Source organism: Condylura cristata, unplaced genomic scaffold (genome assembly GCF_000260355.1).
Source record: "Condylura cristata isolate star-nosed mole 26May11 unplaced genomic scaffold, ConCri1.0 scaffold00001, whole genome shotgun sequence".
Classification (NCBI taxonomy): Eukaryota; Metazoa; Chordata; class Mammalia; order Eulipotyphla; family Talpidae; genus Condylura; species Condylura cristata.
In genome coordinates this window covers 12357658-12381356 of record NW_004567102.1, presented here as the reverse complement: position 1 = coordinate 12381356, position 23699 = coordinate 12357658, and the positions used below count along the sequence as shown (strand labels likewise).

The 23699-nt window shown below is 40.3% G+C and overlaps 1 protein-coding gene across 4 annotated transcripts in view; it reads left to right on the top strand.

Annotated features, from left to right (window-relative positions):
• The window catches only part of RCAN2 (regulator of calcineurin 2), a 250664-nt gene that overhangs the window by 151507 nt on the left and 75458 nt on the right, over positions 1–23699 (top strand). Inside the window, exon 1 of one of the 4 annotated variants that reach the window (XM_004673543.2) lies at positions 4680–4866. The exons of the other annotated variants lie outside the window; for them this stretch is intronic. Within the exon in view, the coding sequence (XP_004673600.1) occupies positions 4780–4866 (87 nt within the window). The 5' untranslated portion in view covers positions 4680–4779. Of the gene's footprint in view, positions 1–4679; positions 4867–23699 lie in introns of those variants that run through there. 4 annotated transcript variants of the gene reach the window in all.

The following is a 23699-nucleotide window of genomic DNA, read 5'->3' as shown; positions in this document are numbered from 1 at the left end:
TGAAGACAACTGGAATTATAGCAAAAGGACTCTGGAGCCAACCTGATTAGATGTTCATGAGACAAATATGGGCAGCTAAAACATCCAGCACATGAAGCTACAGTGGTTTAAAGCCCACCAAACATGTTTAACTCATGAGTTCATAATTGTACATAAAAAAATAATAAATCCTCATGACCTTTTTTTTTTAAAGACTGATTTATTTATGCATACAGAAATGTGGTACAGGCCAGAGATGCAGGGGTGTGAGAGGATTCACCAGAGACAGAGTGGGGAGCAGAATAGGCAGACTGACGAAGAACACTGCTGAGGGGAGCAGCAGGAGCAGCAGGTGAGACAGGAGAGGTCTGCTGCACAAGGTGGGTCAGCTCCCTGGCCAGGGATCCATCTTGTGCTAAAGCAGCTTTGGCTAGCTTCCTAGTGCTGTGCTTTAACCCATTGTGCCACCAGGGAGGGCCCATCCTTAGTGATCTTCTTCAAAGGGAAAGAATCAAATGTTTATTTTGTTGCCTTCCAAAATGGTAACCTATATAGTAGATGAGAAGTAGTTCCTCTCTGGAAGTAGCCCATGAATGAATAGGAAATAGCTTCATTTTGTGACTCCTAAATGAATGAGTCTAGACATTGAGTAATGAAAGACCACTAATACCACAGCAGAGACAGCCAGGTGTTACATGTAGGATACATCCTATGGAGAAAGTACATGCCACCACCTATGACAGGGTCTTGCCAAGCATGAATCCATCAAACCTCTGACTCTTAACTCACAGGACCTGCAGGTTACCGAGAAATTAGTGAAATGACACTATGTGAAGGTCTTCAAGAAAACCAGACTAGGAAAATTATAAGAGATACATAACATGGTTTCACTATCAACATCAGCAAACTTCAAGGGAGAAAAAGTAAGAGGTGGAGAAGGAATCTGTACAGTAAAAGAGGTAATAAGAAATAATGTGAGTTCCATCCTCGCCTGCCCTAGGAGGTGACCACATGGTGCGGCAGACCTCTCCTGACCTGCCCCGCTGCTCCCCTCAGCAGTGCACTTTCTAGATCTGCCTGTTCTGCTCCCTGCTCTGTCTCTGGTGAATCCTCTCACCACCCCTGCACTTCTGGCCTGTAACCCAGTTCTGTATGAATGAATAAATAAATAAAATCTTAAAAAAAAAAAAAAGAAAGAAAGAATGTGTGCTCAACCTAAGTAAACAAACTATTAAGCAAAGGAAGGAAAGAAGGAATGTAGGGACAAAGGATGAGACTTCAGTAGGGATGGAGGGGGGACAGGGAGAAAAGACAACATCTGTAGTAGTTGGAGAAGTGTGAAGGCTGGTTGATGATACTGAGGAATTAATCTCTCCTTTTTGGAATGTGTGGTGATAGGTATAGGGCTTGCAGAAGAGTAACCTTTTCTTCTAGCGTTATATTCTGAAATATTATAGATGAAATGAGATGGCAAACATTCTGCTTCAAAATGCCCTACGTGAGTGAGCATGGGCATGATTGGGGACACATGGAGCAGTGGTTCTCAGACTTACCTTGCATCAGAAATACCTGAAAGGCTGGTTAAAGTACAGGTACCAGCCCCATCTTCAGAGTTTACATTCAGTATTGTGTAGGGCCCACAACTAGCCTTTCTAGCAGGGAATACTGATGCCACTGGTCTGGGGATCACACTCTGAGAACCCCTGGCAAAGGGGAAGCAAGAATGGCTCTAAGTTATTCTTGTGCCTTAGTGGTAGGCCCATGAAGGGACATATTGTATCCTCTCTACTGCTGAGTACACCTCCAGTTTCTATAATTAATATTAAAAACAAGCCCAAGTGATACAGTAATTTTATTTCAGGAAATTTCCTTTGCCCCATAGACCGTATGTTCTTGATGCTGATGATATCACTCTAAAAACCATGTTTACTGAACTTAGGATCCAGTCCTCTGTTAACAGTCCTCTGTTACAGTTTTCATCATGATGGGTAATACTAAGACTTATCTGTCATTTAAAGTTAATAGAAATGAATTGAAAGCTATGTCCTTGAAAAGATATTTTGAAAGAGGAAACTATAAGATGAGTGGATACTTGAGTACAGGAAATAGTGTGCCCAGAGCAAAAATAAATCAGAAAGGAGAAACTATGGATGCATTAGAAAAAAGTACTTCTTTTACAATTTTGAGTGGGATTCTGCTTCCTGGATAGATTAATGTCCTCCTACTAAGGGGTATCATAGCAGTGCCCCTTTTCTTGAAATAACACATGTATTCTTCATAGTTCTTCCCCAAATATTGAGTGTGAAGTTCTCATGGAGTCTTTAGAGTGCTGTTTTTCTAAATCAGTGATCCTTCATCAGTTCTGGCCATGCATCCTAGACTTCACCTCTGCAGGTGAACAGACACTGACATGGTGTGACATATAGCAATGCAGGGGCAGGCTGGAGGTCATTCACACAGGCAGTGGGGGCAGATTGCTGACATCACTTCCCAACTTTATATTCAGTAATCATTGTGATGGGTAAATTCACTTATTTATTTTAATCGAGATAACATTGGTTTAGCATACTATATATGATTTAGGGGGACAATGTACACCTCCTTGGGTGTACTCTGCCGCACCACACCCACCACTACCCCTCTGCCCTTTGTTTCTATCCTACTCTTCCCCTCTAATAGTCTGAATTCCATAGTCATTCTGCAGTCTGCAGTGTTGTTTTGTCTGTTACAGTCATGTCATAGGTATTCAAAATTGTATTCATCTTTGTACATGCTTTACATTTTAGTCATACTTATGTATATCAAGACCACTCTTACTTTCTCAAAAACTTTCCCAGCATTCCATAGTTAACCAGACAGACACTAAGAATCCCATGGGACTTTAAATAATCTGATTCTTGCTGCCTTGTCTATCCCTTCAGTCACATTTAACCTTCAATGTGCCTTGTATCCAATACTCTATTTTCTTCCTTTGGACATTTCTAGGCTGAAGGACTCCTGTCTGCCAAAGTCTTACTCATGTTTCAAGTGCAGAGCAGAGATCATATCCTCCTCCTACAGCTCCATCATTCATTTCTCTTTCTCTAGCGCCACCACCAAATACTGCCTGTGCCTCTTTGGTCACTGTCACCATTACGTTGTTGTTTTGTTTGTCTCCATGTGTTATCACCTCCCCTAGATTTTAAACCCGTTGAGGATAACAAATATTGCCTATTCATCATTTGATCCTTAAGCATAACTGTTGTAGAACTTGACATAGAGTCATCACTCAGTAAGCACTACCTGAATTCTCTGTGTTTATATTTTCATATTCCCCATGGTGCCCTGGGCAGTATAATAATTCATACACATATACACAAGAGTTTAAATACTTGTATTTGTGGATTTCATTGAGCACAGAGAATGGGTGTACTAGTCTCAAATGTTATCCAGTGAAGATCAGCCACAGAACTTCTACCTTCAGTCTGAAATGTCACCTTTCCCATCTGTGTATAAAATGCCCAATCGTGTGTTGCAAATCCTGATGTTCTGATAGGCATTGAAGATGCAGCTGTGCTCCTACTGGTCGTCGATCCTGCTAGAATGTCAGTGAGTTCTACTGGGGCTTTCATAACTAATGATAAAATAAAAACTAATCTGACTACAGTGAAAAACAGCTATTCCTGTTTGGTTGACTCATTCATTAAACAATGATGGCCTTCTCATGCTAGGCACTTTGCTAAAGGCTCAAGCTATAAAGGTGAAATATCCACAGCCCTGGCCTTCAGGGATTCACAATCAGGCAAGGAGACTGAGAAAGCATCAGACATGTTCAGTCTCAAGTAAAACTGAGCCCCGGGGCTCTGACAATGACCCACATCAGTGCGTTTGCCTGTTAGATGCTGCCATCTGTCCCCACACGCGAGACTGGAACTCTTTTTCTATGAGCCGCTTTTGGTTTGAATGACCTTGGAGACTCTAAATCCCAAGCTCCGAAGGGTGCTTTTAGAGTTTCTGGTCCGCACTTATGTGCTTCAAATAGAATTTCACAAACCTCTAATTATCTCCTCTTACCAGGCATCCTAAATGACTGACGACCAGCTCTTTAGTCCCTCCAAGAATGGATTTCTATTCAGTGGGTGCGGGGGGGCGGGGGGGGGATGCATGTGTGGTCTCTCCGAGTGGCACAGGATAATTAACAAAAGCCGAGCATTTGCAAAATACCTCAACTTCCTGCTCATCTCTGAGGCAGAAAACTGTCACATCTTAGTCTCATGAGGTTCATCCGCAGAATTATTTCCCCCAACCAGACCCCCCACCTCCCAAAGCAGAGCTTCTGGTGTCAGATTCTGCCCCCTGCTTTTTGCAAACATAAGCACTCCGCTGAAACAACAGCTATGACTCAGTTCCTAGCGAACGCTGCCGAATTGATTTAGTCTGAGTTCAGATTTAGCACATAATCATGTTCAATTTGCTCCACTGCACTGCCTAGAGATAAAAGGCTTGGGGAAAAAAAATAGCTTCAGCTTGTGTCAGTCTTTGTGGTGATGTCATTGCCACGAGAGAGCCCGGTCGTTCTTTACTCCGCTGCTCTGCTTCAGACGCGGCGGGCTGCGTGCAGCAGGAGCTGGCGGGCTTCAGGTGCCGAGCTCCCCAGCCCCAGCCATCCCAGGGCAGGCGCACCCTCACCCTCGGCGGGCGGCGGGCGGGCAGGCGGGCGGGCGAGGGCGGGAGGGCTGCAGCACCACCCACCTGGAAGCTCTTCCCCTCTCGCACAAGTCAGAGGCTGCCTAACTCTTTGTTGAAAATTCAGGAGGGGGAATGCCAGCCCCTAGCATGGACTGTGATGTTTCCACTCTTGTTGCCTGTGTGGTGGATGTGGAGGTCTTTACCAATCAGGAGGTCAAGGTATGAACCTACCATCTTATTTTTCACTGCTGCTGCTACAACTGAAACTGGTTGGTTGGTAGAGCCTATTTAGCTTAAGGAAACAAGACTTGAGTTGATAGTTTTCAGCCTGCGCTAGTAAGTGCATGGTTATCTTAATTAGAATAAGTTTTGAGAGAAACAGACCTCGGGTTATTATTGAATGTGAGAAGGTCTACCTTTGTCTGTTTTTTAATTTCCTCTTTTATTAGGTGATCCATGATCATCTTTTTCACAGCAGACGTGTTTTCTTAGTCTTGTATCTGTACCAATAGGAGAATTTGTCAGTCCTTAATGTTGAGAGAGGTTTTGAATCCATCTTTAAATGAGAAAACATAAAAAATATTACACCCAGGGCACCCTGAGAGTGGAGCAATACCTCTTCATGGCATGTCATTTATATATATTGTGATGTGTTCAAACTGAACAAAAGCTATTCTACAGATGGCAATTTCAATCTCCAGCTCTCTGGAAATTGAAGTTGGAGAGCAGCTGTCTGAATGTTCTTTGTCAGGCCAAGGTGGTAAGTCATTTTTCCCGAGCACTTATCCATCAAGAAAGTTTGAGCATAAATACATTTTGCATCTAAAGACTTAGTATTCCACAGCACTGGCCCTCCGCCATGGCCTGCATCAGTTGTTTGATGATTGCAAGTAATTATCCCCTAATGATTATTAATTCTCTTTTCTCTTTCCATTTGGTTTTATATTTTGAAAAAAGATTCCATGCTTAGATGGTAGGAATTTTGCTTTCACTCCTCATGTTCAACATAAGAAGTAACAGACGCTTCTTATTTAAGCAGTTCACACAGACACAAAGGACAGTTACTCATTGTGTGATGGGAGGAAGTAAAGGGGAATTACACTGCATAATCATTTCCCATCCTCACCTTAGTATTCATCTCCAGGCAGACCCTGAATTCTTGATTGTTGGGTATCTGGTGCTTCCCAGCTGGGGATTTTTGTGTTCACTAGCTCACACATTCAAGATTGGGATTTTAAGCACTCTCTTGAAATGAATCAAGAATCTGACTTGTTGTTCCTGTATATTTTAAATGTGTGGCCCTGTGTATACCAATTTTTTATGCCAGTGTTGTGGAAGTGTCTATTACCTGTCATACTGAAGTTCAGAAAATTAGAACATAATGGTTTGGCACTGTGTATGGTTGTGTCCTGAATGCGTGTGGCCTCCCTGACCTGCCAGTCATACCTGCCGTAAGCACTCCAGAAAGCCGAGCTGTGCTCAAAGTCCCTTCAGTTTAAAAACCAATTTAAAGTCTATTGTGAGCAGCTGAATGGAGAGACATCTTCCAGCAACTGCAGGAACAGAATTACATTTACACAAAGTAAAATTTCCTCGCTCCTTCTGTCTTCAGAAATTCTCTGTTGTTTTCCTGTTTGCCCTGAGAATGTCATAAAATACTGTAAACTTTTTTGGTCCAAGAAATCCTAGTGAGAAAATATGTATTAAAAGCCCGCAATATTCTAGACATTATGATTATGCAGAAAGAAGTTTAAAATATGCTTATGTGAGGTATATATCTGAGCATATGAATAAAAACAACCACTTTTCCAGTTGATCAATTTCTTAAGGACTGAAAGTGACTTGTGGAATTAAGGGGACACAAAGTTTTTACCGTTGGCTGTACTTAAGTGCCTGGATGGCTTCATGGAGCAATGATGCTTGAACTTGAAGATAGGTCCATTTTGTACAGAAGAGAGAGGGTAGGCATGGGAAAGCATTCCATTTTGCAGTGAGTGAGTCAATGCATTTGACTGCAGTAGGAGCTCTGTGAGAGGCTGTGGAGGAAACGGGAAGGAGGTGGTTCACGGCCAGATTCTGAAGCAGCTGACATTGTCCATCAGAAATTTATGGGATTTTTTTCTGGTAGGCTCCCACGGAGGTGCATTTTATGTCCTTAGCTAAAGCTTTGTAATCACATTGGATTTGTTTCTTTGGGACAAGCTACCTAATTTTTTGTGCCCTGGTTTTATTCTATTGCAATGTGGGGATAATTGTAGTTTCTACCTCATTGACTTGGTGGGAGGATTAAAGAAAATTTTCATGTGAGATAATTAACACAGTGTCTGACACAAATTTAGTGTTTATGGTTAGCAGTTGCCATCTCTGTTGCCGTCATCTTTTCAGACAATCTCTGAAGGTGATAGTTTACTTTTATCAGTTTGTTGGCATGTTGCAACTTCAGTTGAACTTATAATGATAATCTAGGGTAAACACACACTCACACACAGGCTAGCAATTTAGAAAATACGGCCTTTCCTTTCTGACATTTAATGTAAAACAGTGACATCATTGCCACGTAAAGATCTACTTTGTGCTTACTAAAAGGGGACATAGGAACAAATCAAGAGATTTGTTGAGAAAATATTTATGTTCCTTGTTCAAAAAGTGAACATTACTCATTGTCATTAAGAGGGGTCCAAATGTAAAATCTGCCACCTACCTGGCAGTTTCCCCAAAGGTAAGCTTTCATTAGTGGCCAAAAACAGATGCATTATAGAGCCAAGAATTCCTTGCTTCAAAGTCTTTAATAGTTATTGTCAGGAGAAGGGGAGGCTTTGCCTCACCTGCCTGATTCCAGCCTCTTGCTCTCTGGCTTTTACACTTCTTACAGACCCCTCCATTTCTATAGGTAGCCACATGGGAAAGCTGTCTCCCCATGAGGGTATGCAGCAGCAGGCACTCTTCGTAAGTGCAGTGGTTCCTTTGAAAGGAGTGGAGGCAAATGCAAACCCTGTGTTTCAGTATGACTTAGCTTTCTCTGATGTGGTAGTTTTCAGCTGGTTGTATGAGGCCTTCAGTTTTCAACTTCTTCAATTGTCCCCAAAGTTCTAGATTTATAGTAACAAAGAGAGGAGGAAATCAGGCAAATGGAGTTCTGCCATATTTTTCTTCCTCCAGAAATACCATTGCTATGAGCTTAGCTGTCTGCTTTATGGCATAAACATGCTGAGAGAAATGGAGGCGATTGGAAGCTCTCAAGAGAAGGAAAATGATATGATGAACTATAGAGATTTTGTGTGTGTGAGTGTACAAGTTGGATTTTCTCAGATTTCTGAAAATAGTCTTCCCCCTCCACAAATAGACAAACCCTTGAGAGAATGAAAAGGATCCAAAAATGGGTAATGGAATTTATATTTCATTTCAGCTCAGTGGTTCTTAAACCTGATTGCACATTGATATCCAATGGAGGGCTTTGAAAACTATTGACAATCACAAGCCCCATGCCTAGAACTTCTAACGTGGCTGGTACGAATGGAGCCTGGGGAGAGTTTATTAAATAAGGCAGTATCTTGTCTCTTGTGGGCACAGCATAGGTATAGGTGAGACCAATCAAGGCCCACCTAAAGTAATCACCACTGAAATGCTTTGATGCATGTCTCCGAAGTGCAGAATTGATGTATACTGTTTTAGAAGCAACGTCTCAAAGCTGTCAGAAATTATGAGACTCATGTAACACTTTTGTTACCTCGCCACACCTGCTGTTCCTCCACCTGCTTCTCCTGCAACAGCAGACATTCTCTGTCACTGGCCCAGTGTTCTCAGAATTGCAGAGTTCAGCTACAGCTGGGTATTCTCCTCCTCAAAGGACATCCATGTCTGCAGCTATTCCCCCTGTAAATGGGTGCTTCCAAAACAGAGAAGGGTAGATGCCTCCTGATTCATATTCCAGGAATCCAGCCTGATCTGCTGGGCATCCACAGTGGTGCCCCGAGACTCACAAAGCTCCTTTCCTCTCATTAGGGCAGGCAAGAAACACAACGAGTCTTATAAGAGGAACAAGCATTTCAAAGACCCTTGAATCTAGAGATCTATTCATTCATTCAAAAACATAGGTGTGGTACACTAAACTGCTTAGCAAGCAGTGCTTTTGCTGTTGGAGGAGAAACAAGATCACATTCTTGCCCTCATGGAGTACACACTCACATAAGAGGTACACACTGAACTAATAAACAAATACACCCATGGTAGGGATAAAGACTATGAAATGAATGAAGCAGAATTTAGGGGATGAAGTATTAGAGGAGAGGTTGATTGGAGGTCCTTAGACTCCCATTTCTTAACATTTCATCAAAGCTGCTAGAGCAACTGTACCAAAAGGAGTCCTTCTGTATTTGTCACTCTCCAAAACTTCCACCAGTCATTTGTGAATAGGTCAACATTGGAAGCATCTCTGGGAAGGTGGCTGTTTATTATTTCAGTGTCATTCACAGATCTAAATGAAGAGAGCTGTGTGAATATGGGAGGAGAAAGAGATTCTAGCAGAGGAAATAGTAGATCCAAAGGAAAACTATCTTATCTGATATGCTTATACTCAGCCCTACCATTTGACCTACTGATCAATCTTTTATTCAGGGACCTACCTAGGCCTTCATGATCTCCCTTTTAGAAATTGTGTCTAACTTAATTCCCTCATGCTACACTTTAAGCCTATTGATCCTCTTGAGGGAGGGAGAATTATAAACAGAAAATTGTTCTCCTCATTGTAGTTCTTCATATGCTTAGAATTTTAGGGTTGTTTAGGATTTTCTTCCTCCTTCCAAAAGACCAGAACCTTTTAAAAGTGACTCATATTCCTCTTTCCTCTTCTCTGCTTTTGAGAATGTCCAATATCCTCCCAACTGGGCAAGTCTCCTAACCTTGTGGACACATGATAATCATGCTGAGAAAATACTCCACTGCTTTGTGTATTCTGTTTTCCTCTTCACACAACAGTATGATGTGACTGACTCATAGTCTTTGTCATGCTGTTATGTCAGTTATGAAAAAAACAACCCAGCACATCATGGTCACTTAGTACAATGAAATCTCTTTGTTATTTGAATCAATAGAAATGTGAAAGTGCTTGTTTGGTCTGGTAGAATCGTAGGAGGAGAAGGTTGGAGCAGAGGTGTTATGGCATACTTCATGCTTTGCTTTGAGGAGAGATAATTGACTCAAGTGTATATGTGGGTGTTGGGTATCTGGGATTGATTGGAAAAAGAAACGTGGGTATTTGTCAGGAAAACTGGTCAATGCTGGTCTCACTTATTTCTTGTGCTATTTTATAAATTCAGTGCTGGGGATAGAATTTTGCTGCAACCTTGACCTTGTATCCCTACTGAACTCTAAAGCTCTTTCAGAACCTTCAAAGACCATTGTGTTCACTTAGTAACTTAGCAAAGCCTCAATTGCTGTGATTTGATTCTCAGGAATTGAAACCCTCTAGAGATATTCATGATTATATTTCAGTAACCAAAATGTTAATGGAAACTCACTCTCTATTCAATGACTAATATGAAATAATTTCTGTTATATATATCCAGGCCACCTTTAGTTTATGGAGATCAAAAGGGACTAAGAAGGTAGGGGGTGATGTGTCCTTAACAGATTCTAATCTTCTAGCAATACAATTACTTTCTCTTTCTCTAGATAATTAAATTGACTAGAATTGAGATCATTTAGAAAATAAATGGATTAATTTCAAAACATTCATTACTCACCTAAAATACTTTAAGGAACTTATTTAATGTGAAATATCTTTCATTTTCTTGTCTGAAGAACATAGAAAAGATCTTCAGCAAAGTAGGAAGAAGTGATTTTATGCAGGTGATAGATGCTCCCTGAGAAGCTTAACAGATTTCTCAACCACCTGCCATAGACAATTTATCGAATATTGTTATTCGACTAATAACTCCATTAAGCAAGAAAGTCAACTTAAAAACTTGCTTATCTGTTTAATGTGTCTTTTAACTGTTAGAAAGAAGTGGAAACATAGAGAGTGGCTACCAGTCTTCTGAGTGTCAGATTTTTTTTTTTAAAGCAGCATCTTCATTAACATTGTCCTAAAGAAACAAATTTTAATGTAAAATGTGTACTTAGTGATTCTCTTTGAGTATGACTATCAGTAACTTATAGTGGTCTGTTCTTAATACTTTTTGATGAAGCTTAGATTTGACTAATAAGGAAGAAAATGATACCTGAAGCATTTATTATCACTTGACATGTTTAGTTTGTAAGCTTAATGGGCACTGTGATTGTGGTCAGTAACCCTACTTTCTGGGAGGTCAGAAACACTGACCCCTACCTGGCTCAGAATTTTTTTAATAAAGGGACAGTTTCTTTTTGTAAAGAGATTGTATTCCTCTCCAGCTCTAGATAGAAGCTAATAGCAAAGTAAACTTAAAAAAATATTGACAGAATATTTCACGGGGGTCTTACACATTAAAATAAAAAAAAAGTTATACCCTTTATATCTAGAATGGAGAATTTACCTCAAAAGTATTTAAGAATAAAACACTCACCAAATTAGACCTTCCTTAGAAAATAGTCAGTATATGTGTTTTCATATTCATCTTTGGACAGATGCATCTAGAGAGGAATACGTGTAATATATATGCAAATGTATATACATGTATCCATACAGTCTTCTTTTAAAAGGTTTTTTCTGTATGTTTTAACTATTCCTCAGTTGCCTAACCAGCTAATAGTAAGCACTCAGATCACTGCTGCAAATACTCTGGCTCAGTAATATTTGAGCCCTCCTTCTTTGTAACACCATGCTGTATGTGACCCCTAGGCCAGAAATGCATTGGTTGTGCTACCAAACATCCCATCCTCCACCCCAACAGCATCTCAGTTTCCTTTCAGGAATCATCTCTTTCCTTGGGAGTATTCCCAGAGGGAGATGAGTCCAAAAGTCCTGATCCATTCTCTTCTGCCCTTTGTCTAGCCAGGGACCTGGGACATGATCTCATCCCATCTCTCCAGGCATCAGATCTTGAGAAAGTAGACAAAGGAAATCCTGTCTGTGTCTTTAAAATGCCTATGTTGACAATAAAATTTCATATGCTGGTATCTCAATCCCCATTGTGACAGTATGAGTGGTGAAGCCCTTGGGGTAACTGGGTCATGAGGGTGGAACCCTCATGAATAGAATTACTGCCCTTAGAAGAGATACAAGAAAACTTACTTTCTTTCTTTCTGCTCTACTGTCCACTATGTGAGGCCACAGAAAGTGACCACCTGTGAACCAGGAAGAGAGCTGGTTTGCAAATGCCTGAGTATTGAGAGACTAGAGGACTTTCCTGGTAAAAAATGTTGAACAGAAACCTAAAGAATTGTTAAGCTTTTAATACCTGGGGGTGAGGGGGATGGCAACCCACTAGGAAATTCACTGCCTTTTCTTTTTATTATTATATCAAACGGATGTTTATGTACTTATAATTTAGTAGCACAATTACTCTGTCCAGATTCTAATATACCAATTTTTAACTGTGAATATTTTTAAAGATTTTCAAACAGATCTTGACCCTCCAGCTTCCAAAAAGATGAATTTAGCAAATCTATCCTTTTCTGTTAGATTTCATCCCTCAAAATAGCATCTTTCTTAATATTCTACTTGTTCCAACAATAAGGTAAGGTGCCCCTCCCCACCACTGGTGAATTTTAAGGAATATGTGAGCACTGTTCATATTGTGCCCCCAAAGTTTGAATTTGGGATCCATTAAGTTGATCATTAAACCATTCCACATGATGACAAATGTAACCCCCCAATATATTCACCTCCATGATCTATAGTCCATGTAATCAAATGGGCTATTTGAGAAATTCTGACATCTCTGCCATTCAGTAAATTTTCTAAGTGCCAGGCACATGACACATACCATATAATCCCGTAATAGTCCAAGGCATCTATTTGTCTGCCCCCATTATAAACAGGTTCCTGATCAGAGAAGTTAAATTTCTGTGTGAGATCATGTAGTTTTTAGTTGGCAGAAGTAGGACTCAAATTGTGGTCTGCTTCACTCTTTCTACTGCTAAATTATCCCTAAAGGTTAATTTAAAAAGCCACTAATTAGTAGGGAGGGAGATGCAAATCTTAGAGAAAAAGATGTTGAACTCATATATAATATTTAGGGTTCAAAACACTATTTTGTCTTCTATTTCTTAACAGAGGTGGGAGTTTTCTTTGCCATAAATCAAAGATTGAATTCAAATTACTTTTCTCAATAAATTTAATATTGTGACAATTTTGGATATAACATCTGTTTTAGATTCAGTTTTGAAATGTGTTTCAAAATCTAATTATGCCATCTAGTTGGAAAAATACAAGTCTGCTGGAAAACCCTGAGGCTCACTCACCAGTAGACTAATGATGACTGTGTGGTAGTTCCTTTACGTCTTTTGTGATGTCATAAAATATTTTCCATTGACTGGGTGAGGGGCAACTTATTAAGACTGGTAGAGCAGGAACAGTAAAAATGTACATTGCAATAATAATGACATTTTACTTTTGGACAATGCTTTAAGTTATCAAAAAACCTAGGTTTCTCATAGGATTACTCCAAGGTAAGTAAGACCACACAATTCATAACAGGAAACAGACTGGGTTTTTGCTCATCATGTAACACATGATCTAACTGGTGTATTATAATAGCCTTCATCAATAGTTTATCTAATAGAATTGATTTCATCTTCAGTGACTTTGCTTTAGGCATTGACTAAGAAAATCATCTCAGGCCACCTTTCCTAGAATAGAATGCATAAGCAACGAGCATTCTTAATAATAGCAACAATATATTGGCACTTACTGTAAGTCAGGTACTATACAAAGTGCTTTTATTCCTTCATTCATTCCTTCATTCATTCAATATGTATTAAGTACATTCATGTTTGAGGGCTCACACTTGGCTCTGGAGCTGCAGAGATACAGCCTGCTGGAGGCAAAGCCTATGTTCTGTCATTCTGCAGGGCTGACCATTGTTCCACTAAGCTCCATTTTTCCTGAAATAAGATGATGCTGCTTAAACCTGCAAAGAAGACTACTTTGCTGACATAGGACATATAAGAAGGAAGCAAACCCCGCCTCCACTTTAGACATCCTGGTTAGATGTACTTGGCCACCTGGCCACTTATTGTGACCTGGAGCAAGTAACTTTACCTCTCTGTACCTCAGTTTCCTCAACTATAAAGAAAATTATAGTGTCTACCTAATAGTTGGAAGTACTAATTAAATGCATTTGATGCAGTTCTTCATTTAAAAAATAGGCTATTTACGTTAACCTGTTGTTACTTTGGAGTGAATAAATATTAAAGAAACAAAATAAATGTATTTGAGTGTATAAAATATACACTCCAACTTAACACAGTGACCGGTAGACAGGGTGTGCACGTATTAGCTTTTCTTGCTGCCACCATCACCACCACCCTCTCCACCACCATCATCGTCATCATATTAGTTGTAGTAGTTAAGACTTACATGGAGTTTCAAGTTTTCTTGCCAGGATGCTTTACTTTACCTCAGCCACCTCCCCAACAGTTTTTGCCTCATCGTTTCAGAAGACCAGCAAAGACCCCCTCAGAGACACTCTGAGGTCACAGGACCAGATTGGGAAACCAGCAGCTCAGAGTGAGTGAAGGACCCAGACCTAGATGAGTCACCACCATTCCTAGGTTGTTTCCTTCCCCTTGTTTGTGACTTTTCTTCACTCCTCCAAATGTTCTTGACTCCAGAAGGTAGCAGGACAGGAGGGGTCTGGATTAACAGTGTCCTCCCCGTGCAGCCACTTGAAGGGTGGGGTGGGGGTGAGTATACAGTACCAAGGAAGTTGCTGGCATTCACTGAGTTAATGGAAAGGGAAGCAGCCTGAATGAACTCCCACCCCAAGTCCATCAAAATCCAGAGGTCCCAACCCTCCCATCTTGCTCTGGATGATGCCCAAGTCCTTGTTGTGACCCTTAAGGTCTCCAGCAGACATTGCTCCAGATGCCTTGCCGATTTCATCTCCTCAAAGTATGTCTTCCTCTCACTTCCTGCCCATGCTGTGCATCCCCTTAGACTTGTATTTGTGTTCCCTGTGCCTGAATGTTTCACCTGGCACCCACAAGCTTGCTCCAAATCGAAAATAGCACAGCCATGCTCCACCCTCACCTTGCCTGTTTTTCATCACAGCACAACCACGAGGTGACATACTCTTACGTATTTATTGGTTCATGGTTTGTCCAAGCCCCCGTCCCCCAACAGGACACGAGCTTCTTGAGAGCAGGAACTTTTCCTTTTGTTCACTTTCGTGTGACTTTCCAGCAGTAACATCGAGAAAATGCATTAACAAATGATAGACTCCAATTCTCAGTATCCTTGAACATGCTGTCAGACCACTTTTTTTTTTTTTTTCGGAGGGTGGCATATATTTCCAAGTCCAAGGCCAACTTTAATAAGTAGTCAGGGATATGTACCCATGGCAGAATGCAGAGGTTTTAAGGCAAGATGCCCTTTATGGAAAAAAGAGGCTCAGAATTCACGTATTCAAAATATATTTTAATACATCTCATCGAGCAGGAGTTTTAAATGGAATTATAGACTAGTTTCACCACAGTAATGCTAAACTATAATTGAAATACTTTCAACATTGACCTTTACTTCCCATTTCTACTTTAAAATTGTAGAGAGAGGTGGAAATTAGATTAATCACCCAAGCTGAGCTCAGTTTCTCTTTTGCTTAATAGGCATTTTGCCTGAAAAACTCTGCATTCTGCCATGAACATCTACCTCTGACTGTTTATTAACTTGCATCATAAAACTAGTAAACAACTCCGCAACATTTTTTTAAAAGCTAAGCTAAAAGTCCTACTATTCACTGCTTGAATAAATAAGCAGTAGGTCTGAATTATTAATGAGAGGGATAGTGAATGGTCTATTTTATGTTCTCACTTTGTAAGGAAATGTTCTGTACTTTACAGTACTCAGCAAAATAATATTCTATATTTAAATAACACAGCACTTCATGAACCGTCATCAACATTAATATAAGTCTCAAAGACATGAACCCTATTTCAATGAGTGCTCTTCATGCCACACCTTTGATGTAGATGGAAAGTATTACTCACTCAATGATAAAGTTGAGAAGAGTTCTCCCAAACTAGATACCCATAAATAGAACAATTACAGTTTTCATATTGTTATTGCTTAATTTGTTCCTTGAGGGACAATGAAGAAGAAAATTGGTATAATGGTAATTTAATCAAAGGTCACTTGGACCACTGGAGGCAAAAGACCTTCATCCATACTACCTTTACAACATTAGTCATATATTTAAAACATAAAAGACACAGATTTAGATTAAGAACTGTTGGGACAAAGGTGATGAGTTATTACTGATGCCTGTGTGTTGGATTTGTGACACAACAGTCACTCACTTCACATGTAACAAGCATGGTAGACCATCATGAGGTAATAGGCTCTTCTCCAGTGCTTGGGAATTCAGGGATGTATGGATGAATTCCTCCTACTCTCAAGGAGTTCACAGGCTGGCTAAGGAAGGAGATAATGAATAGATACCTATGTAATTCTGTTCGCCGACAGATTTTATTAACAAATGGCAAGACCGTCTCTAATCCGATCCTTATTCAGATCCTTTGGAATCATTGACTGGAGCTAGAGTTATTTTGGATAAGCAGTTAAGTTTCAACCCATGTGGCTACTGAGACATCTTCAGCCTTCCACTGCCCTTCAGAGATGCAACAAAGCTGGTGACAGTCATGGGCTGTGAGGAAAGCAGAAGAGAAACAGAATAGGAGCAGACCACTCAACACTTGGGAAATAATTCAAGCTCTCTGGTAGTCCATTAGAATGGAAGATTCCCATATGAGCAGTGGGCAGTATGCAAAGGGAATGATGGGTTTTGGAGGCAAACCAGCCTGGGCTGGCTCCCTGAACTTATAACAGTTCCTAGTCTTGCAATATTGGGAAATTTTCCTTATCTGAGTTACAGTTTTCTTACCTGTAAAATGGATATGATAATGTTGCTCTGCAGGGTATAATAAATGGAGTAAGAACAAAGTCTGCAGGCACCCAGTAAAGAGCTGTTATCTTTCTCACCTCTTTCTCTCTAAACTGGGATAATGAATATTCCTTAAATTTTACTTAGTTCAACAATGAGATTAAACTCTACTAAGAAACAATACTTCTGATATATTGAGGGTCACAGTGCCAACTACAGAATTATCTGTCATGTTTTTTTTTTTGAAACCTACACAATTTCTGAGTAACATTCCTTCATAGCATATCATCCATTTTAGTAAAAATATAAGAATTCAGGATCTTTCAAATTGCAAAAAAAAAGCTCCCCCATGAGCTCGCTAATACTGACATCAGTCCCCCAAATCGAAAATTACTAAGAGCAACTGTTTATTTGCCCATACTAAGGAGTGATAACAAGTAGCAATCTTGTATTAGGTCAACTAATTGTTTAATTGAAAGAATATGAATCTGTCTTTATACTTTTTTTTTTTAACAAGTTTGGAGAAAGAGTTTCTCCCTGAACATGTTGGACCAAGACAGTATGTGCTCTCAATCCATCCTTCTAATTTGTGTTCTAGAATAGAAACTTTAAGCACAAAATTTTATAATGACTTCCTGATGTTGTTCTAGTTCAAGATTTATTTTTTTGCATGGAAGTGGCATACATTCAAAGGTGTTTTAAGCTCTTGAATTCTGAATGAGCACATTCTAATAATCCTTACTGCCTCAACTTTCCTTTGCATCTCCTGCTTGATCCACCTACACAGTTATTCTAGGTAATTATCGTCATTACCCAGACATGGAGTTTTGAAACATCTTTACTCATCAACCCTTTTTATAGACTTCACATTTTAGCAAAACCAAATCTTTTGTTTTTTTTTCTACTATATCTGAAGTTCATATTAATACCTAACCTGAATGGAGCACAGTGTGAAAATCATAGGGTAGAAAACTCCCTACCTTGAAACCGTGTAGTCTAGTAGGGCTGACTAGTATGACTGGATAAGAAAGATGCAAATTGATTCCCATGGACTTCTAAGAGGTAAGGCTGTCTTCTAGTTGGGCAGATGGGAACAGTTTTAGCTAAAAAGTAACATTTTCAGATTGGAAATTCCAAATGGACACAAGGGAGCCAGATCCATAAGTAGGTTTTATTTGGCCCATATAGTGCTATTTCATTAAATTGAATTTTTGGCTAGCCTTTAAAAACAAGGGAGGTTTTACACTTAAAAGGTTGGTAAAGCTGGCATCACTGAGGGGCAGATATGCCTGCCCTTTTCAATAGAGGAAACATTCTCCACACTAGGAGCTTGGGGGTCATTTCCTATTATTCCCCTATTAGCTATTCCCAGTATATGGAGAAGGCAGTGGAAGATAATGCTGTAGAGCAGGGAGCGAGAATAGGCCATGCTATGGGTGACCTTGAGCACTAACTAAAGCATTGTAATTAATTCAGTGAACCATGGGGAATCTTCAGTGTTAAGAGTCATGAGTTAAGAAGATCATAGTGCCCCACATTAGAGCACTAGCATAGACAGCATAAAGGAGAAAACAGGGAGTGGAAAAGGGAGGGCAGGGATATTAGTAAAGAGGCTTTTATAATCTTTATAAACATTGGCCTCTCTATTTTTCATTCCTTCTTCCCAATCCTTCTTGGAAATTCTGAAAAATGAACTAGAAAAAATGCCAGACTGGATGTCAGAATACTGGAATCAAGTTAAAGCTCCGATCTGGCTAACATAGGGCATGGACAAAACTTGAGCTTTGTAGTCTTTCCTTAGCTCATGAGGAAATGAGTGATGGTATTATGATCCCCAGATTCATGTTGTGATTAGGTGAAACATTTGAAACAGTCAGTGTTTTGACATCAATTCTTGTATATATATATATATATATATATATATATATATATATATATATATATATATACACATATACATATATATATACACACACACACACACATATAATTTTAGATCATTCTTCATTTTGTGCATTTTCCCATCAAATTGTATTCCCCATGGACTTCCTACCACCAGTTCACCCATGTGCCATCACCACAGTCCAGTGCACTCTTCCCACCCCAGTTCTGATCCCATTCTCCCTTCCACCCCCATAAAATATCTCTGGCTTATAGTTATTCATTATTTTCATTGTTACTCTACTATCTTTGTTTGTCCCTCTTTTATTTGTCATCTGATCCCTTATGCTCCTGCTATGAGTGAAATCGTCTGGTATTTTTCTTTTTCTTTCTGGCTTATTTCACTAAGCATGACCCCCAAATGCCCAAAAATATAAGACTGGATTTAAAAGATGTGGTACGTATAGACAATGGAATAGTATTCAGCAACCAAAAAAAATTAATTCATGCCTTTCACAGCAACATGGATGGAGCTGGAAGGTATCATGCTTAGGGACCTGTCTTCATTTCTACAAATGTTTCCTGATCAGCGGACTCACCGCCATCTCTTTTCTACTGATCTGCTTTAGCTTCCTTCCTCCTTTTAGTCCTTTTTCCTGTTCCTTCTCACTCCTTCCCTTCCCGTCTCTTCCTTTCTTCTTCTGTACATCTTTCCTTCCTTTCTTTTAATATTTTTTTATTGAGGCAACTTTGGTTTACACCACTGTGTATATTTCAGAGCTAAAGGTCCACCCCTCCAGACATATGTTACCACTTTATACCCACCACCAAGGCCCCACAGTCCTTCACCATAGTCCATTGAGTCCCTTCCATGCTCTGTTCTAAAATTCTGATTTAAAGCCTCAACTAAGGACACAAAAAATAATGAGGAGGGCCACGGGGCTCCATGATTGAAAATAACTTAAAACAAATGTAAATTCACTTTGACTATTTAAATTATTTCTAAACACGAATTCTTCCAGGGCTTTTTACTTTTTTGCTTCCTTAGTTGAGGTTCTACAAGATTTTAGGGTTGGAAAGGATTTAAAAAACAACTGAGAGGGCCCTCCCTGGAGGCGCAGCAGGTTAAAGCACTGCACTAAGAAGCTGAAACCACTTCCGCATGAGTTTGATTCCCGCCTGCCCCGGAGGTGATCACATGGCGCGGCAGACCTCTCCTGACCCGCCGGCTGCTCCCCTCAGCAGTGTACTTCATCAATCTGCCTGTTCTGCTCCCCACTCTGTTTCTGGTGAAGTCTTTCGCCGCCCCTGAGTCTCTGGCCTGTACCCCAGTTCTGTATGCACAAATAAATAAATCTTTAAAAAAAAAACAAAAAAAAAAACTGAGAGTCCCCTACTTGATGTAACCACTTCTATTCTAGTATTCCGATTTCTCCTGGAGCTCCTCCAGGGGCAGAGGCTTCATTCCTGACCATACAATTTTCATAATTACTCATTTTCTCTTGAAATCTTATAATGTCAACCCATTTGTCCCAGTAGTAGTATACTCTATGAGTACTCTATGGAATAAGTCTGTTCTTTGTGGAAAACAAAACAAAACAAAACAAAAACAAAAACACTTTTGTTCTTTGAAAACAGCTCTTCAGTACTCTTCTCCACACCACACACATATCTTTCTCTTCAGACTAAATTAGAAGTTTCTCCAGTTTATTCTCTATAGGCCATGGTTACAAGCCCCATCCCCTGCCTTATCCTGGTGATCCACCCAACTTATGCCTTATTTCACATTATCAGTGACTGTTCTTTGCTCACCTGCCCCACCATCACTCATTCTCTTTGTTTCATTTCACCCTAGAATGTGCCCCAAAAAAGCATCCCTAGCTCACCCCATCCCACTTACCTTCCTCTTTCTTAATTCAAACTTCTCTGCATACTTTGTACTGCCACATGGGCCAATCGGCCAATTGGACTAAGGCATGAATTCATATTCCCTTAAGTGATCGAGGAAGCCATATTTGACTTTAGCCATATTTGTGTTTAGCATTATGGAGTGTCTATTACTTGGCAGTCCCTGGACTGAAGTATATTTCCTATATCATCTCATTGAATCTTCAAGCACTCGTGTAACTGAAGAACATAACCATCACTGGCCCACAGTTGGGAAATGTGAGGCTTTGCAAAATGAAGGAATTACCAATGTCAGCCAGCCCAGAAGTGGCAGCCCAGAAGTGGGATGCTAACCCAGACTGCCTGCTCAGGGCTTGCGCCCCTCACACTGCAGTGGGTCTCCTGTCAGCATCTTCAGTGGCTGTTTCTGAGTGTCCTTTCCTTTGTTTATTTGTTGTTTAATTACTTTAGGGCTTTCACAGATTTCATAGAAAGTATAATTACTGTTACCATTCCTGTAATGCTTGAGTGCTTCTTCCTCTAGACTGCTGTCTTAAAAAGCCCCTAAAATCATAGGCCAGCTACTGCCACTTGCAGGAAAATTTCTAATAAGAGATGACACACAAAGAGATGGAGGCACTTGAGCCCAAGCATTGCAATGTATTTTCTCTGCTCTCTTCCACTCCCTGGCCTTTTTCTCAGTCTGCCCAGTCATTCATTTATCATATATTGTATCACTAACTTGTTTGTATTGCTTTTGATCTAGAATGTCAGCTTCATGAGGGCAGAAATGTTTGTTTTGCTAAATGCTGCATCCCAATATGGTTCAGAGTAAATCGATTCTGTCACTTTGGGGCAAAGACATTTGAGCTTTGAGTTTTATTGTCTCAACTACCACCTTGACCCCCTGCCTCCCTCATCCACACACATATTCTCCAGCTAATATCCACTGAGCCCTGAAGCTTCAGCTCACTGAGGCTGTGATGTTTGGCAGGGATCCTGTCTTCTTCTTGTCTGTCTCCCTGGTTCCCCGCACAGTGCCTGGTCCCAATTCAGTGGACAATAGTTATTAAATAAATTTAAAGTGCTACTTTTACAAATGGATATTTGGAGCCATAAGGGGAGCCACAAACTATCTCTGAGTGGGTTGAAAAAACAAATTGGCATTTGGAGATGGAAATTCTTTATTCAATCAATTTCTATTGAGTGTACACATCTCATGTCTGCAGCGTCTTGTTGTAGATAAAGGAAGATATCAGCAAACAGAAAAATATGCCTGCCATCAAATAGTCTAATGAGTGGAGAGCGATCAGGGAATTAACGAATACATATATTATATAGTATATTAGTATATACTATATATATATTAGTATATACTATATTATAGTATATACTATATTAGTATATACTAATATATTAGTATATTAGTGATCATATGCACTATAGAGTAGAGGTGGAGAAAGGCTAGGATAAAGGAGCTAAGAGTGGGAGAAAGAAATTTCAATAGTGTGGCCGTGGTAGCTTCATTGAAAATATGGCATTTGAGCAAAGACTTCAAAAGTCTTCCAGAAACATATACTGAGTTCTGCAATGAGCACGGCACTGTGTAGAAGCCTAAGAAAGCCAAAATAGAATTCACACACAGTGGGAAGACTGTCACATCAATTGGAACATTATAAATGTGAGAATCACTAAAATAAAATGAGATGCCAGTAGGCTGTGTGAATCAAGAAAACTGACATTCAAAATGCTATGGAAATGTCACCATCCCCATTCTCATCTTCGTGTCTCTAACCTTCCCCTGATCTTTTCGATGCGGCCTCATAAAACTGCTCACACTGCTAGAAAGAGGAGAACTCTGGAGTGTTTCCATTTTGCTGGAGAATGGCAAAGTGCAGTCCTCTGGAGTTTTAGGGATGTTGCAGGATTGAGGGGATTCCCTTTAGTCTAGAAGTTCAACATGCTCTTTCCACTCAGTCACTGTGGAGCTGAGATTCCTGGGGGAATGATGTACTGAGCAGGTCAGGAAGGAGGTGAATTCAGTTGAACTGTGTTGACAACTCTCATTGCTTAACTGGATAGAAAACAACTGATCTTGGAGCCACATCACCCCCTCAGCTGTCACACTGTAGTTGACACATTGCTGCTCTTTAATGCCCTTACCTCAGGTTGCGTTTTGCACACAACAGTCCCACTCTGTCAGATGCTGCTGTAGCCACAGAACACTCATTTCTGCCTCTGGCAGTGCCTGTAAGACTCTAACTTGACCCCGCCCTCAGCAGCATTTCTGGAACACCTTGGCCTCCCAGGAGTGGTGGCAGGTGTACAAAGTGGTGATGGTGACAGAAAGGCCTTCAGTGAGGACAGGACTCTGCCTGGTGGTGGGAGCCAATGATGAGTTCACATTTCCTGACAGTCAACTTCTTACTGCATTTTTCATCTGCTGAATTAATTGGTTTAGTCAAGTTCAATGCTTTGATTAGCTCATGAACCAACATAAATTTTGATCCTTGTCCTGGCTCATCTCCAACAGATGTCTAAGGAGAAATTTTCTCAACTCTGTGACTAACACAGAATCACACTGATTCTTAAATAAATTATCTGTGTAGCTGACTGGTGTGACTGATTGGTTGAATTTAATTCATGATCATACCTTTCCTGTAAAAGCTTTGAGTCTTCCTTTGAAGTTAAAATGTGTAAAATTGATCCGTGTTTTAAACCTAGTGAAGTAAAATCAATCAAGCATACTCTTATTCATTGCTGTCTTAGCCTGCGTTCCCCAGAAAGCAGGGCCTGACACAAAAGCTTATGCAAATGCTTTTCTGGTGAGTGGGAGCGAAGGAACAGGGATGGAGGCCAGATGGGGTGAAGCAGGGAAGAAAGGGCAACCATTGCAAAGATGGGTAATACCCTTAGTCTAGGGGCTGGGATTCCATGGAGAAACTGGCAAGTTATGTACAATGTGGTCCAGAACTCTGGCCAGGGAAATAAAAGAGAAGCATTCGCTCACTGGCTCCAGGCCATGGGTCACAGCTTCTCCTCACAGATGAACTCCCCTGCCCTTCAGGATTGTGTATCTATGAATGTGAAGTTGGTTTTGGGGGTGCCTACCTCTGCAGCAGAGAAATTTATCATGGAACAAGGCAAACACTGAGGCAAAGCAAGGCCCTGAGATTGCAAACTGCATGACACTGATTGAAACCCACACAGAACTGTGTGCTGCAGCAGTGGCTGGAATAAGAGCCAGATGGGGCGATGGGACTA